At 43.9% G+C, this 16,668-nt stretch overlaps 1 protein-coding gene across 1 annotated transcript; it reads left to right on the forward strand.

Moving 5' to 3' along the window:
* Positions 1–15,203: 15,203 nt before the first annotated feature.
* LOC109373542 (gap junction alpha-1 protein-like) lies at positions 15,204–16,455 on the forward strand. The gene is given in 3 exon segments (XM_019627448.1): positions 15,204–15,445; positions 15,447–15,926; positions 15,928–16,455. Coding segments are annotated over 3 exon segments (1,143 nt in total). The 5' UTR covers positions 15,204–15,310.
* Positions 16,456–16,668: the final 213 nt, after the last annotated feature.

The following is a 16,668-nucleotide window of genomic DNA, read 5'->3' on the forward strand; positions in this document are numbered from 1 at the left end:
CATGCAAACTTCCCTGTGGTTCGCACTCACCCAGATGTGTGGGATGGCAGCAGAGGGGAGAGACTGGCTTGGGAGAGGGAGGCTGTGGTGACCAGGGAACCTACCAAAGTCCCCACAAACCAGGGCTCGGCTCACAATGGGCCAGAGACAGGGGTGGTGACCTGGGAAACCTGTGTCGTGCTCCTTGAATTGGATTCTAGATTCTGAGGACGGGGGGCTGTGCCAAAAAATGGGAGCCTGAGTTAAATAATGGGAGAAATGGGCATGGAATATGGGGTTATCTGGAAATGAAGGGTGATCCAAGGAATCGGCTGCTGTTGATTAATGAATGTTCTAGAATGGGGGGAAATGGGAGAATGCGGTCTGGGAATGCAGGGCTGCTCTGGGAATGTGGAGGCTGTGCAGGAAACAGGAACTGGAAAGAGGGGATGTTCTGGGATCAGGGCTGGCTGGAATGCAAACTTAGTGCTAGGAGTTGGAAAACTAGTGGGTCTAGTAAGCCTGAAGCCCATTCACGCACGAAGTGCTTTTCTGAGCTGACTTGGCATGGTGCTCCCCTTTGTAAAACCATGTTTTTCCCTGGTGAGTGTGAAGAGGAGACCCGCGGAGAGGGTCTGCAGCAGCCAAGGCGGGTGATGAATGGGTAGCAATCAGGCCAATGGCTTTCAAACATTTTCCATCAGATAGAAAAACCCTGTCATCTCATTCCCAATTTTATTTCATCCTGTTTCCCCTCATATTTCACTTCATGAGAGCTGTCAAGGAGATCCTTTGATTTTTCCCCCTTCTTTCTTGGGCAGCGTATGCAGTCTGACAGGCTGAGAAACATGGGTTTTTGGAAGCTCTACAGTGAAATCAATTGTTACAGCCTCCAGTTTCAGGGTGTGTGCATCTGTGTGCACTTCTATGGGGGCAGACTTATGTGTGCTCACTTGTGCATCTGCCAAGTGTGTGTGCATCAGGAGTGTGTGTGTGTGTGTGTGTGTGTGTGTGTGTGACAAACCTGAAACAGCCTTGAAAGAGGAGTTGGATGTATGAGTTTGAGTTCTGATTCTGATATTCAGTATCCTTCTGTATCCAGTGACTCACCTTTAGACTGGATATAATAACACAGGTCCACTAGACGTCAGAGGTTGTCATGAGGCTCCATGACAAAAAGAGTAGAAATATTCCCTTGTGATTAATAAATGCTATTGACAGTTACAACTATCGTCTGTGTCCATGAGTGACACCTCTTGATCTGGCCTGAGTTCTGTGCAGTCTATTTTGATGCTCCCTCTCTGACATCCTAGACCCCCGATGCCTTGACCTTCTCAGAACCACCATGCTAGTTCCTGACCTTGACCTTACTCCTCTGCTGCTTCCCCTGAACCTGTTCGCAGGCTGCTGACCATTGCCAGAGAAATAAAAAACAAACACACATTTTAACAGGGAGCCCCTAGATTTATTCGTTCATTAATTCAACAAACATTTATTGAGCATTTACTCTGGGCAAGACTGGGTTAATCTCTGCAGACACATCATAGTTGAATAAATCAGAGGCCCTGTGCACAAGGAGCTTTCAGACAAGTTCAATGTTAACAGTATATTGTAAGAAGTGTTATGTTTGATCCAAGCCCGAGAGCCATGGCAGTGCAGAGGACAGACCCCTGACTCAGCTGAGGCGAGGGTGGCAGTGAAGGCTTCCTGGAGGAGGTGACCCTTGAAAAGACTCTTAAAGGATGAGAAAGAGTTGGCCATATGAAGGGAGTATGTGCAAGCTGATTCTCAGGTCTTAGCACTGCTTGACAAAGCTTTAAGTCCTCTTTTGGTATCTTCCAGGCCTGTCCCCCAATTTCTCTTCCAGTTTTTTACTATGTTCTTCAAGCTATTCACACCCTCCAGATCTTCCTTCTTCAGCATTCCAGGCCATGACCACTGGGTGAATCTTCCCAAAGCACTGATAGGACTGGGTCACTCCCTGAAAAGAGAATGAAGTCCTAACTCCTTAGCCTGGCATTCAAGGCCCTCTCCTACTTAATATCCTATAATACTTCAAACACCAGTCAATCGAAGCTACTTGCCAGTCTTTGAACATATTATGCTCTTCCCCACTTCATCTTTACTCCTCACTCTTCGTTACACTGTAAAATCCTACCTGCCTCCATGATCCATTTTCCTCTATGGAAATTATATGGACCCCTTAAGTCCTAGCTACAATTCCACTGTCTCAGAATGCCTTCTAGAATCCTCTATCCCACACCTGAAAGAGACCCTCCTTTCTGTAATGGCACAGGTGACCAAGAAAGCTCATGATGGACTCTGCCATCCACAAGCAAAAGGGATTACTTTTATACCAGGGACAAAAGGAAACAATTATGGAACTTTAGGTATCAGAATGAGTGGCGGGGTGGGCAGAGGAGACTGAGGTACTCATAAAAATCATCCCACACAGGTGGCCACTGCTTCATGGCAGAACAAACACACAGTTTAAGCCTAGCTCTACTCAGAACTCACAATTTCTAAAATGACTGAAAATTACTTTTAAAATATCAGTCCACATAGACAAGAAACATGGAGGAAGACATCACACCAAGTGAGAAATAATATACTTTTAGAAACTGCAAAGCATGTTCATTTATTTTGAACTAATATAAACTAATACTGAATTTCTACAGTAATTGAAAACAGAATTTTTAAAGGCGGGGAAAGGTGAAGAAGAATAAATGGTTAAAAAAACATTATAAATTTGGGTCAGGTGGGATTACCATGAATCTGAGGATGCTCTCACACTTCAGGCTCTCTCACTTGGTGTGGATGCTTTCAAGGCCCTGTACTTGTGTTAGCAATTTTGTGTTCTTTATTCTAAAGGGATCTCCCAAATTATACGAAGCTCAGGTTTCTAAAACCTGAGACCACCTCTGATTAAGGTAAATACATTTTTTATGTTCAGGGTATTATTAAATAGTTTGAAATTTGGAAAAATGCAGGCCAGTAAATAAATTTGTTACAATCTCATCTTTAAAAAATGGAAAGAAACTGGAAAGCAAATGGAAAAGAAGCAACCAATGTAGCAGGGCAGAGAAACCTGAATTCCTATAGCCAGGAGACTAATGAAAGGCAAGCTGACTCCACCCACATCAAGTGCCTCTTATGCACCTTGCTCTTGCCTTTCCCCACATGCTCCTCACCATCCAGTGCACCAGGGCCGGCCATGCCTGGGATCTAAGCAAGGTCAAGCCAGCACCCTCCAGCCGCACCTCATCTCACATCTGCCCTACACTCCTCATGCTACTGCCTCAGAGCTTTCCAGATGATACCATGGGACATGCTCAGTGCCCATCATAAGCAACTCAGAACTGCAGGGAAGTTAACTCCCTATGGGGTGAACCTCTGACCACTAAGAACAATGGACTAATGGATAGAATCTTCTCTCTCCTCTCCCTCAGACATTTTGTACCAAGGGCCCCTCATTCATATTTTGAAGGTCGGTCCTATAAGACTGAGGAATGGGTTACTGTGGAACCAAGCGGTGGCCAGACCAGTGACACGGTTTTGTGTTGGCTCCCCTTTACCACCCTGACTCCCATGTTCCCTTACATCTGTAGCCCTGGGGTTGCACTGCCTAATAAAATACAGTACACAGAGGCTACAGAAATGCAAAGGAACAGGGAGCTTAAAGAAATGAACGACCACCCCTATTCCACCGCTGGTTACAGAGCACAAGTAGGACCTGAATTGGGAAGAAGAAGAAAAGTTTAAATTGGATGTGAAATGGAAGTATTGATTTAGGTCCACCTGGCCTCTCTCATACCTGAAAATGAAATTTCTAATATCTGAAAGTTCCTGGAAAAGCGAGAGCATCTGGCCAGAGGCAGGGAAGGGTGACCCTACACGGCAGGTTGGAAGGGCAGGTGCTTATTTGCTGGTCCATTTTTTAAGTTACCTTATTTTAAAAAGAAAAGAACCAACATTCATTGACACCTACTATGTGATAGGCATGTATTATACATATAATTATCTCATTTCATCCTTACAACAGTCTTTCCTGATAGATGTCTTGCAAATCAGGGAAGTAAAGCTCAGAGAGGTTCCCAAGTTCACAAAGCTAGAAACCGATGGACCGGGAATCAATCATAGACACATCCCCAGAGCCCAAATGCATCCCAGCCAAAGTTATTAAAAGTCCAGCTATTGATGTCAGACAGATGGGGCTCAAGCCCCAAGGTAGCCAGTAATTAAGACCATGTCTCTCGGACATGTTGTTTACTCTCGTTTGGCCTCAGTTTTCTCATCGCTAACGTAGAAAAATAGTAGTCTGGTTAAGGCTTGTTGTGGGGATGAAATGAGATCATTCATACACAGAGTTTAGCATATTGCCTGTCACAGAACAACTCTTGATCAATAATATCTCCTATCACCATTAAACTATATTGCACCCTGAATAAGAAAACCATTGTCAAATTGAAATATGGCAATAATTCAGAAGTGCCTAGAACACTATTGGATGAATAGCAGATACTCAATAAATTGCTGAATCAAAAGCTGAGTTTCTTCTCTCCAGTGATAATATACATGCTCATGTGAAATGTGTTACAATTGCAAAATTGGAAGGGATCTGGAAAGCCTTTTATTGAAGTGTTTTCTCCCTTACTAGACTGTAAATTCCTTAAAAGTAGAGGTCATATCTTGCACTTCATTCATTCATTTACTTATTTATTCATTCAAGAAACATGTCTGTCAGACCTATGGGCAAAGTATTGCACACGACATTTAGAGAGAAAACAGGGATGACTAGGCCCTAGATTCTGCCCTCAGGAGCTTATAACCTAAGCAAATCTTAGGGCAGCGTCAGGAAGGGAGGCGCAGATGGGGTCCTGGGGTGTCCCTCTCTGTGCCTGGCATGAGTGGGCATGTACCAAATGGTTGATGAGCCAATAATAAACAAAAGCACCTGTGACTAAGAGAGTGTTCACCCAGAGGACAGGAGACAAGAGTGACCTGAGCATGCGTTTCTGGGCATTAAAATTTCATGGTGTTTTGGAGAGTGAACTAATGACACACTGCGCTCTCTGCCCTTGATTATTTGTTCAGTCTTTCCTCCAGCCTGCTCTGTGCCCGTGGTGCCCTCTGTGCTGTAGTAGTTTATCGGACCTATCCAGAAGCCTGGTGGTGATCTGATTTAGGCATTCCCAAATTCCAGACAGGCAGGAGTGCTGGCCAGGGTCTTCCAGATGTGTCAGAAGGGAGAAGGGACAGAGGACAGGGAGGCGGAAAGGTGGTGACTTGCTCCAATTATATGAGACTTCTCTCTGGGGCTTCCTTTGAAGGCTTTGTCTCTGAGGCAGAAATAGGCTGTATGTGATTCATCTTCTCTCTTTATTCTTCTTGTTCTAGGAGCTCAATGGTGAATGGGTGCTCTGATAGATGAACACACATCATGCTCTGATAGATGATGAACCCCACATGCTCTCGCAGGAGACCAATGGTCTCAGAGACAGGTCCCTGCCCATTTCCTGGCCACTTTGCTTTGTTACATCAGGGGACATCAGCCTTCTCTCAACAACATCCCCCGACCACCACCACCACCACCACAACACCAAACAGTGTCTATGGATTCCCAGTGCTGGAAATTCTACAATGGCAGGCTCAATTAACTGTTAAAATGCAGACACCCCAAGGAAAGATCTGCACCCAGCCTCTCAGTCACTCATCCCTCAGGGTGAGTGAGAGCATAAGAGCCTTCTCTGAGAGTGGGGAGTAGGATGCAAATGTCAAGAGGGAAATGTCAAGATGTCAAGAGGGAAAGAGAGGCACTAACTCCATGCAGGGACAAAGGACTCAGACAAGGGCACTCAGTTTAAGTTGTACTGCCCACCAACTATGTTCTAGGCTTTGTTGTAAGCTCCATGGAGAGCCAGTGAATAAGACCAGATCCAGAGAAGCTCACAGCTTAGCAGCTGAGACCAAGTAAATAAGTGATGAGCAAGCAAGTAGCAAATGCTATCATCGAGGTAAAGCTTAGGTGAAAGTCCAGTGGAGGGCTACCCAAACCCAAGCTGAGAGGTCAAGATCAAAAAGGAGAGCTTCTTGGGCTAGCCGAGTGGTGCGTTGGTTAAGAGCTGGCTTGGGACGCCAGAGGGCCCCGGTTCGGATCACACATATGAGGGCCAGTGACACTGCCCTCTACAGCTAAGATGGTGAACAACAGCTCGGCCTGGAGCTGGCCTGCTGTGGGTTGCCGGCGACAGCATAGGCTGCAGCCCCTGTGGCAGTGGGTTGCCATAAGCTACCATGTATAGCCGGCAGCCAGTGTGAGCGGCCAGCAGCCGCCATGAGCGGCCGTCCAGAGGCCGGCGACTGATCTGCCTCGCGCAGGAAGAGCGCAATGATGGTGCCAGCTTGGGCCAGTGAAGCAACATCCTCCACAACTAGACTGAAGAACAAAAAACAACAGCAACTTGTCTGTTCTCCTTCCCCCAATTCCCCAGTGCTGTTCCCCTCCCCCAATTCCCCAATAAAATCTTTAAAAAAAAAAAAAGGAGAGCTTCTTGGAGATGATCACTAGAGCTGGTCAACTAAGGGTGCACCCCACCAATGTTTTCAAAAGAAATGGTTATAGGGGTTGAAACTGGACATGAGTGCTCTCAGAGTCTGGAAATTTTCCACTCCCTAAAAGGCAGGATGGTGGAGCAGAAAGCACTTCAGACCCAGTGCTCTAAATTCATGCATCAGCCTTGACATTTTCCAACCAGATGGCTTCCAGGGAGGCACTGCTTCTCTCAGGTCTTGGTCCTCAGGAGGCTGTCTGCCCTGCCTGCTTCGTCAAGTTGCCCCAAAGACCTGATGAGATAACCCGAATGCAAGTGTCAACTCTGAACATAGGAGCGAGTCATTGTTTCTCTCTATTTTGGAAGATCCCTTCCACTCTGCCTCCCTGAGTGCCATGATGAGTTTGGCAAGGCTTCCTGCTGCTGCATCAACTCCAAGCATCTGTTTTCAGCTCTAGGCTCCCGTCTCAGGAAGCAAGAGTCTTAGTGGAGAGAGAAGTAAAATAGAGTCTCAACAGGAAATGAGTTGCTCAGTATTTGGGGGTAATGAGCATGTCAGTCATGCAGTACTAATAGCCACACAATAAGGACCCTAACAATGGTTTGGCTCAGTCTTCTTCCTACAAGTGCAAGAGACATGTCTAAGCAACAATTGTCATAGTAAACATGCCATGTTTTTTTAATAAAAACAATTATACTCTTTCAAACTCTGTAACTACTGATAACCCTTCTCCCTACTCAATTTATTCTGAAAATCCATTGACAAATAGAATATAAATAGAAGTTCAAAGGTGGACGGTCAAGACTAGGACGGACTGAGCTGCCTTGATTTTGTCGCTCATGGGTTGTCCGTGTTCATGACTGCGAGGTTACAGTCTCAGATACATGATAACGTTTAATAGAAGAACCAAAGGTTTAACTCCCTGATGGGCTAGGCTTTGGCAAGAGTGTGAAATAGGTGAGCTTTGCAGAGTGGTGAAAAAAACACTAGAGACATGCTGATTTGTGGACATGAAGCTCTGTGATGTTCAGTATCATTACTGATAAAAGGTATCACTGTCTCATCTCCCTCTTGAAGCTTTGTGAACTCCAAAATGAAATACTGGGGGGAGGAGGGATGGATTTGTGAATTATAAATTAGCTATCATCATTGATATATATTATCTTATGACTGCCTCCTGTGATATCATTTCCTTGGTCCTAGTCCCTGGCCACGAGCACCATACTGGAGAACTCTTTCAAAGTCTGCACTCAATGAACAATGCCTCTTTTAATAAATATAATCCAAATTGCCCAATTTTCATGAGTTATTATACGGAATGTAGTCATTTTACTAGTTTACCCTAAAATGTAAATACATGTTTATATTCAGGAGCTGTCCACATTTGGGATCTATCACTCCAAATGCATTAATCTCTAAGGGAAACTCAAATTAAGCTCTAATGAGCCAAAGGGTGGATGGAAACTTTCCAATGCATACTCAACCCACTTACATCACTCTCTGTAACTTGAGGTCCATAGTTTTTCAGATGCATTCAGAGCCTTTATTAAGAGCCCCTCATATTTTGACCCCAACATTTCTTTACAACTTTATCTTCCATCACCTCCCTTAAGAAACAGAATTTTTTGTTCTTCCATGTTACATACCCTATGCTTTCTTGTCTAGCCACTTTATTGAGGTGTGCTTGACATACAATAAGCTGTACATATTTAATGTATACAATTTGATGTGCTTAGAGTTTATATACCTATGAAACCATCACCACAACCTATGCTATAAACATATTCGTCACCTCCAAAAGTTTTCTCCTACTATGTATTTATGTATTTTGTGATAAGAACACTTACCATAAGATCTACCTTCTTAGCAAAATTTTAAGTATGCAACATGGCATTGTTATCTGAAGGTACTATACTATACAGTAGATTACTAGGACGTATTCCTCTTGTATAACTGAACATTTTTACCCTTTGACTAACACCTCCCTGTTTCCCCTTTCCTCTAGCCCCTGGCAATCACCATTCCATTTCTGCTTCTATGAGTTTGACGCTTTTAGACTTTTCATGTATTTATTCTGTGTCTGGCTTATTTCACTCAGCATAATGTCCTCAGGTTCATCTGTGTGTTTGCAAATGGCAGGATTTCTGTCTTTTCTAAGGCTGAACAATATTCCAATGTATGTATATGCCACATTTTCTTTATCCATTCACCTGTCTTTGGACATTTAGGTTGTTTCCATGTCTTGGCTATTGTGAATAATGCTACAATGAACATGAAAGTACAGATATATTTTCAAGATCCTGATTTCAATTCTTTGGGATATGTACCCAAATGTGAGATTGTTGGATCATGAGGTAGTTCTGTTTTTAGTATCTTGAGGAACCTCTGGTCTTGGCAATGAGTTCTTGGATATGACAACAAAAACACAGAAAACAAAAGCAAAAATGGACAAAGAGATGGCATCAAACTAAAAAGTTCTACATAGCAAAGGAAACATTTAACAAAATAATAAGGCAACCTATGGAATGGGAGAAAATGTATACAAACCATACATCTGATAAGGGGTTAGTTTCCAAAACATGTAAGTAAATCCTACAACTCAATCTCAATAGCTCTCTCTCTCTCTCTCTCTCTCTCTCTCTCTCTCTCTCTCTCTCTCTCTTAAAAATGGGCAAAGGAAATGAGAAAGCACTTCTCCAATGAAAACATACAAATGGCCAACAGATATATAAAAAGGTGCTCAACATCACTAATTATCAAGGAAATGCAAATCAATATCACAATGAGATGGCAGATCACCTCACACCTGTCAGGATAGCTACACAAACACACACACACACACACACACACACACACACACACACAAAGATAACAAGTGTTGGAAAGGGAACCCTTGTACACTGTGGGTGGGACTATAAATTGGTGCAGCCATTATGGAATACCCTGTGCTTTCTTGCCTCAGAGCCTCCATTTATGCTGTTCCATCTGCATGGAACGCCAATACTCTCATTTCTGCATATCCATTCAATCCATTCTTTAAGAGTAAGCTCAGAGTCCATTTCCTGAACAAAATATTCCCTGATTCCCCAGTACAGAGATGGTTTCCTCATCCTTATATAGCACCTCACCCATGACTGCCACTTTCTATTTTGAGTGATGGTTATTCCTTATATACATCTTAGCACAAGAAGGAACTCCACCCTGAAATATATCCCTCATTGATACCTAAATTTTCACCCTTAGGCTCTCTGTTAATCAGCACATCAATGAGTTCCTGTTTGATACCAGACAAAGTAGGAGCTGGCATGGTGGTGGGTGGGTGGGTGGTATTCAGAAATATAAGACCCTGAGGGAGCCTGCAGTTTCACTGAGGATATTCCAAGTGCTTACTAGGTGATATGGACAAGGAGAGTGCTAATAGTTGAGAGAAGGGAGAGAGATCACCAAGGTTGAAATGAACCCTTCTTTGGGTCAAATATTGCCCATCCAGAAATTCCCTTTGAACACACATATATTCCTGAAAGTGAATAATTCAGTATGCTCCCAACACCCTGACATGAATTAGTTCATCAGATGGTTTTCCTGGTGACAAGGCAGGGGGAACATATGGACACTAGTATGTCAACACTAGGTGTTTAGGGCGGGTGGAGCGGGACCCAGACTAGGCTGAGGCAGGCATGGTGCCAGGGTTCAAATTTTAAGGAGGCAACTACTCTCAGGTTCATGCAAGTGCAGAGTTGTCCCTTAAACAAACCTGGGAGTGAGTGCTTCCTTACATTCTTTTACCCTAGGCAGCAGGCTTACCTCACCCTAATCCCAGCCCTGGGATAGAGAATGCAAAAAGAGACCAAAAAGCACAGAATAAGGACCAGGATGGCAGGGACAAAACTCTTTTTCACAGTGGTGCCAAGAATCAGCCTTGGAAATCAGCTACACTATCCGTATTACTTTCTCCCTCCATTGCATTTTGTAATAGTACAGAGAAAATGGTTATACTACCAAGCTAACCTCTAACTCTTCTAGAGTGACCCAAAGCCTATAAGATTAAATGATCAGAAATATCTTCCAGTTTGAATGATGCCTGAAGAAGAAGTTCATCTTTCCTGTTTAACTCAGCCATAGCTTCCATGATAGGATCATCTCCAACCCCAGCTCCCACCCCATGCCCTATACTTGCCAGGCTAGTGCTAGTTTGGGTGCTCATGATGGTAAATAATGCAGGAAAATGGCATGGATGTTCTAGAAGAAACTTTAGAAGGGAGGAGTTTTCAATGTCTCCCAAATAGCTTTTCAAAGTGAAATGAAATGGATTTATTAAAATTTTTTTTCAACACCACCCTTGCTATGATTGAAATCTCAACTTCTTTAAATAACATCCAGTTTCTAAAACACTAATTAAAAGTGTCTCTAAGACTTAAGGAAAAAACAAATGAGATAAATAAATGGCATTTTAGCTCTATTGCAAAAAAAAAAAAAGGCCCCAGCCAGTCCTAATGCCTTCTAAAATACCATTTTATGATGCCCTTAAAACAGATGTAATCTGATAGGATCTTAAAGGATCTCAGATATGGGTCATCTTATAAAACCCATAGAGAGGTCAGGAGACGAAGCTCTGGCTGGTCTTAAATATTAAACTCTCAAATGAGCCCACAGCTCTCAGGAATTCTAATTTAGTGGAAATGCTGCTAAGATGTTTCATTTAACCTGTGACATTCAGATTCATCTAGAATCAGGCCACACTGCTAGAGGATGCCCACCTGCACCATTATTAATTAAAGAAGACAAAAGTTATAATACTGCCTAAAATTTCTATAAAGCTTTACAGTTTACAAAGCATAGTTGTATGTATTATCTTTTTTCCCTTTAGCCTGTCCCACTGGGAATCCAAGCATACACCATGAGAGTTGTGGATAGGCAATGTGTTCATAGCGCCCCTGTCTCACTCCTCAAGATGGCTTAGAAAAATTTCTACATGTTTTGTTTCCATGATTTCTATTCCTGTGGCTGTGTCTCCTTGTCCATACAGAATCAGGCAATTGAGGGGGACAGTGGGGGAAAATCAGAGATGAATCAAACTGTGGTGACCTCATCAGAGTGCTGTAATAAGATGGTGTTGATTTAAACAATTCTACCAATTAGGCTTTATAATCTATGATGACAAAATTCCACTCATTTATGTGAATTCTATGTAAATATCCCCAGTATCCTCCTACTTCATCTCAGTGGGGTATTCTTGTGCAATTATGATAGATCTGGTCCAGAAAGGCTTTAGGGCCCAAAAGCCCAAGGCTGATAACTGAAGATTATATTGTTGGGAGTTATAACTCTCTATTACTCAGTGGATATTTCTATATGTTCTCTAAAGTTTTAAGGCAAGGACACTAAGTCCCAGACTTACGAACATTCAAGTTACAAACTTTCCCAGATACAAATAGACATTGCATTACAAACATTCGTAGATGCAAACAAATTGCAGAAGTAGCTCACATGTCTGCCGGACATTGTCACAGTTGTGCTACTGCATGCTTACTGTACAGTGCGATAGTGTACAGTAGTGCAGTGCTCAATCAGAGCCCAGGATGTCCGGAAGCAAGAGGAAAAGTAGTGGTAATGTAGAGGGGACTGCTAGGAATTGCAAAGCAATAACCATGAAAACAAAAGTGAAAATAATTGAGAGATTGGACCAAGGTGAAAAGATGGTAGATTTCGCTCATCTTATAACATGAATCAGTCAATCATTGGCTTTACATTGTGTCAAAGGAGTGTAAGAATCACTTTGTTGGACTTATGAACGAATTCGACTTACGAACGTTCTCCCAGAATGGAACTCGTTCATAAGTCAGGGACTTACTGTACTGGCTATACATTAGAATCACTTATGGGGGGTTCCAGTCAAGATGATGAAATAGGTAAGCACTGTATTTGCCTCCTTTCATGACCATGTTAAAATTACAACTAAATTATAGAACAACCAACCTGGAGAACCATCAGAAGACTAGCTGAACAAAAGTCCTATAATGTGGATATAAAGAAAAAGCCACCTCAAGACTGGTAGGAGGGGCGGAGACATGAACTGGGCTGGCCCCACAACCATGTGTAGCAATCAAGAATCAGGAGGGATATCTCAGCTGCAGAGGTCCCCTCTGAAGAGTGAGAGGTCCCAGCCTCACCCTGGGATCCCCAGACCAGAGCACCAATGCCAGGAAGAGGGGCCCCCACATCTGGCTGTGAAAATCAGTGGGTATTCTGACCATCCACGTGAGATAGAAGGTGGCTGGAAACGCAGGTGTCCTCTTAAAGACTGCACAAAGACTCCTTCATTCCCAGGCACTCACCCTGGGCTCCGGTGGAGGGACAGAGGTTCAGGAGATGCCAGACATACAGGGAAAGACTGAGTTGTGTGGCTTCAGAAAAGGACTGGAGGGAAAGCCATCATTTTTCCTGCATTGAGCCCTCCCCATACACAGCCAAATCTGAATTTTCTTTGGCCTGGTGAGCTCTGCTCACTCCATCCTGGTGAAACCCCTGGGACCCCACTTCACCCAACTTGTGCACTGAGAGAGGCTATTTGAGTGGCCTGTAGGCAGGGGGTGTTGACCCGTGCTGCAGTCTTTTTTGGACAATTATCAGATTCCTGCAGGCCCCAGGCAGGTCGTGGCTGGACTCAGCGTGTGCTGAAACTTCTGTGGAGTGGCCCCAGGCCTGGTACTGGTGATGGCAAGCCTTGGTTCACAGTGTGGCCTCTTTCATGCACCTCCAGGTCCAGCACAGGAAGCGACCAACCATGGATCATCTATAGCTCCAACCAGGTATCAATGGGCCAGTCACAGGTAGTGGCTGATGTTGGCCTGCACAGGAGGCCACCACACCCAGTGGCCAGCTTCAAACCATAACAGAACACTACCTGATTAGCCCCACAAACAGCACATCCAAAGGTTGGTCTCAGCAGGCACTAGAGCTTGCTGGGGCAAATCCCACTCCATGGGGTCAGCCCCTTCATAGCAGCTCATATGCTCTGGTTGTAGCCAATCCTCATAGCCAGTAAGCCTGAAGATCAATCCCACCCACTGATGTGCCAACAACAATCAAGGCTCAACTATAACAGGAGAGAACACACAACCCACAAAAGGGACACTCTTGGAGCATCTAGCTCAGGGGACCAGGGAGACTGTACCACTGAGCCCCACAAGACACTGACTACATAATACCACCATGCCAAGACTGGGAGATGTAACAGATCTACCTAATACATAGAAACAAACACAGAGTGGCAGCCAAAATGAGAAAACAAAAAAAGTCCCCCCTCCCAAGAAAAACCGAATAAACCTCTAGAAAAAGAACTAAACAAATTGGAGGCACGTAATCTACCAGATATAGAATTCAAAACACCTGTCATAAGGATGCTTAAGGAACTTAATTAGAACATCAACAAACAGATAGCAAGCTTAAAAAAAACATAAAAAAGAACCAGTGAGAAATGAAGAATACAATAATAAAAATAAAGAATACACTAGAGTTAAAAAAGCTCTTACGAGGTATCAGCACTTTTCTTTCATTAGAGGGAAGAAGTCAGGAAAGTACCGAACAGCAGCAGACTTTTAAACTTTAAATACAGACAGGCCTTCAAAAATCTGGAAATGGAACTACCTTATGACCCAGCAATCCCACTCTTAGGTATTTATAAAAAAAAAACCCAAGACATTAATCCAAAAAAATATATGTACCCCTATGTTTATTGTGGCACTATTCACAATAGCCAAGACTTGGAAACAATCAAAATGCCCATCAGTAGACGACTGGATTAAGAAGCTATGGTACATTTACACAATGGAGTATTATTCAGCTATAAAGAAGAAGGAAATAGTACCCTTTGCAACAATATGGATGGAACTAGAGAACATTATGCTAAGTGAAATAAGTCAGTCAGAGAAAGACAAATACCATATGATCTCACTTATGCATGGATTCTAAGGAACTGAATGGATGGGAGAAGTGGATGGAGATAGTCTCAGAGACACAGAGGAAGAACTGAGGGTTGTTAGTTGGGAAGGGGTGGGGATGAAGGAGAAGGGGAAGGGATGAGACAATACAAATTGGTAACTACAATATGGCCTCAGGGATATAAAAAGACAGTCTGAGGAATATAATCAATAATGTTGTATATATTTCTTAGGGGGCCAGATGGACTCATGTCCTTGTTGGGGAGACCACTTCATAGTCGGTGTGGAGGCCTGACCACCACACTGTATTTCTGAAGCTGATGTTGAATAATATTGTATGTCAACTATAATTATATATACATATAGTCATGGGACATGGAGTAGAGAGTGGGAATGGAGTCAATGGAATTGTAATAGATAAGCATGATATCGGGGGGGAGGGCAATAGAGGGGGAGAGGAGGGTTGTTACTTTGTGAGGGTGAAAAGGATAACTATTGCATTGTTAGGGCCGGCCGAGTGGCTCAGTTGGTTAAGAGCTCGCTCAAGAGTTTGAGCTCTGAGCAACAGCGGTTCGAGTCCAGCCCAAGCTGAGCAGCCGCTGAGCTGCCAACAGGTAGCAGGATGGCTCAGCTAAAAAAAAAAAAAAAAAAACTATTGCATTGTTCTGTACACCTGAAACTAACAATAAAAAATTTAAAAATAAATAAATAAATACAGACAGACAGACAGGCCTGAGTGCCTGAACTTGCCTTTTGATTTTACTTCATCCTCTAAGGAGTTCAATAACTTGGCATGCCTACTTCACTTATTTTAAGAGAAAGAGAGGTGCCCAGGCAACATGGGTGACTGGAGTGCCTTAGGCAAACTCCTTGACAAGGTTCAAGCCTATTGCACCACTGGAGGGAAGGTGTGGCTCTCCATCCTTTTCATTTTCCAAATCCTACTGCTGGGGACAGCAGTTGAGTCAGCCTGTGGGGTATGAGCAGTTGGCCTTTCACTGTAACACTCAGCAACCTGGTTGTGAGAACATCTGCTATGACAAGTCATTCCCCATCTCTCACGTGCACTTCTGGGTTCTGCAGATCATCTTCGTGTCTGTCCCCACACTCCTGTACCTAGATCATGTGTTCTACGTGATGCAGAAGGAAGAGAAACTGGGGGAGGAGGAACTTAAAGTTGCCCAAACTGATGGTATGAATGTGGAGATACACTTGAAGCAGATCAAAATCAAGAAGTTCAAGTACGGTATCGAGGAGCACGGCAAGGTGAAGATGCGAGGGGGCTTGCTGAGAACCTACATCATCAGCATCCTCTCCAAGTCCTTCTTCGAGGTGGCCTTCCTGCTGATCCAGTGGTACATCTACGGATTCAGCTTGAGAGCCATTTACACTTGCAAAAGAGATCCCTGTCCCCATCAGGTGCACTGCTTCCTCTCTCGTCCCACGGAAAAAACCCGTCTTCCTCATCTTCATGCTGATCGTGTCTTTGGTGTCACTTGCCTTGAACATTATCAGACTCTTCTACGTCTTCCTCAAGGGTGTTAAGGATCGTGTGAAGGGGAAGAGCGACTCTTACCACGCTACCACCGACCCGCTGAGCCCCTCCAAAGACTGTGGATCTCCCAAATATGCTTATTTCAATGGCTGCTCCTCACCAACTGCTCCTCTCTCACCCATGTCTCCTCCGGGCTACAAGCTGGTTACTGGAGACAGAAACAACTCTTTGTGCCACAATTACAACAAGCAAGCAAGTGAGCAAAACTGGGCTAATTATAGTGCAGAACAAAATCGAATGGGGCAGGCAGCAAGCACCATCTCTAACTCCCATGCACAGCCTTTTGACTTCCCTGATGACAACCAGAATTCTAAAAAACTGGCTGCTGGGCATGAACTACAACCACTAGCCATTGTGGACCAGTGGCCTTCCAGCAGAGCCAGCAGCTGCGCCAGGAGCCAACCTCTGCGTGATGACCTGGAGATCTAGATCCAGGCTTGAGAGCATTCCACTCAACTGTGGAGAAGAAAAAGGTGCTGTAGAAAGTGCACCTTAGGTGCTCATTTTGTTCCTGTGGAGGTGGTACACAACAGCCTTCATCACAAGGCTTAGAAAACACAAAGACACTAGAATACCTGGGTTCAATGAGGGGTTAGGGGTAGGTGGACAGAGAGGGAGGGGATAAGGGAAGTACATGTTGGT

Source organism: Hipposideros armiger, unplaced genomic scaffold (assembly GCF_001890085.2).
Source record: "Hipposideros armiger isolate ML-2016 unplaced genomic scaffold, ASM189008v1 scaffold_732, whole genome shotgun sequence".
Taxonomy (NCBI): Eukaryota; Metazoa; Chordata; class Mammalia; order Chiroptera; family Hipposideridae; genus Hipposideros; species Hipposideros armiger.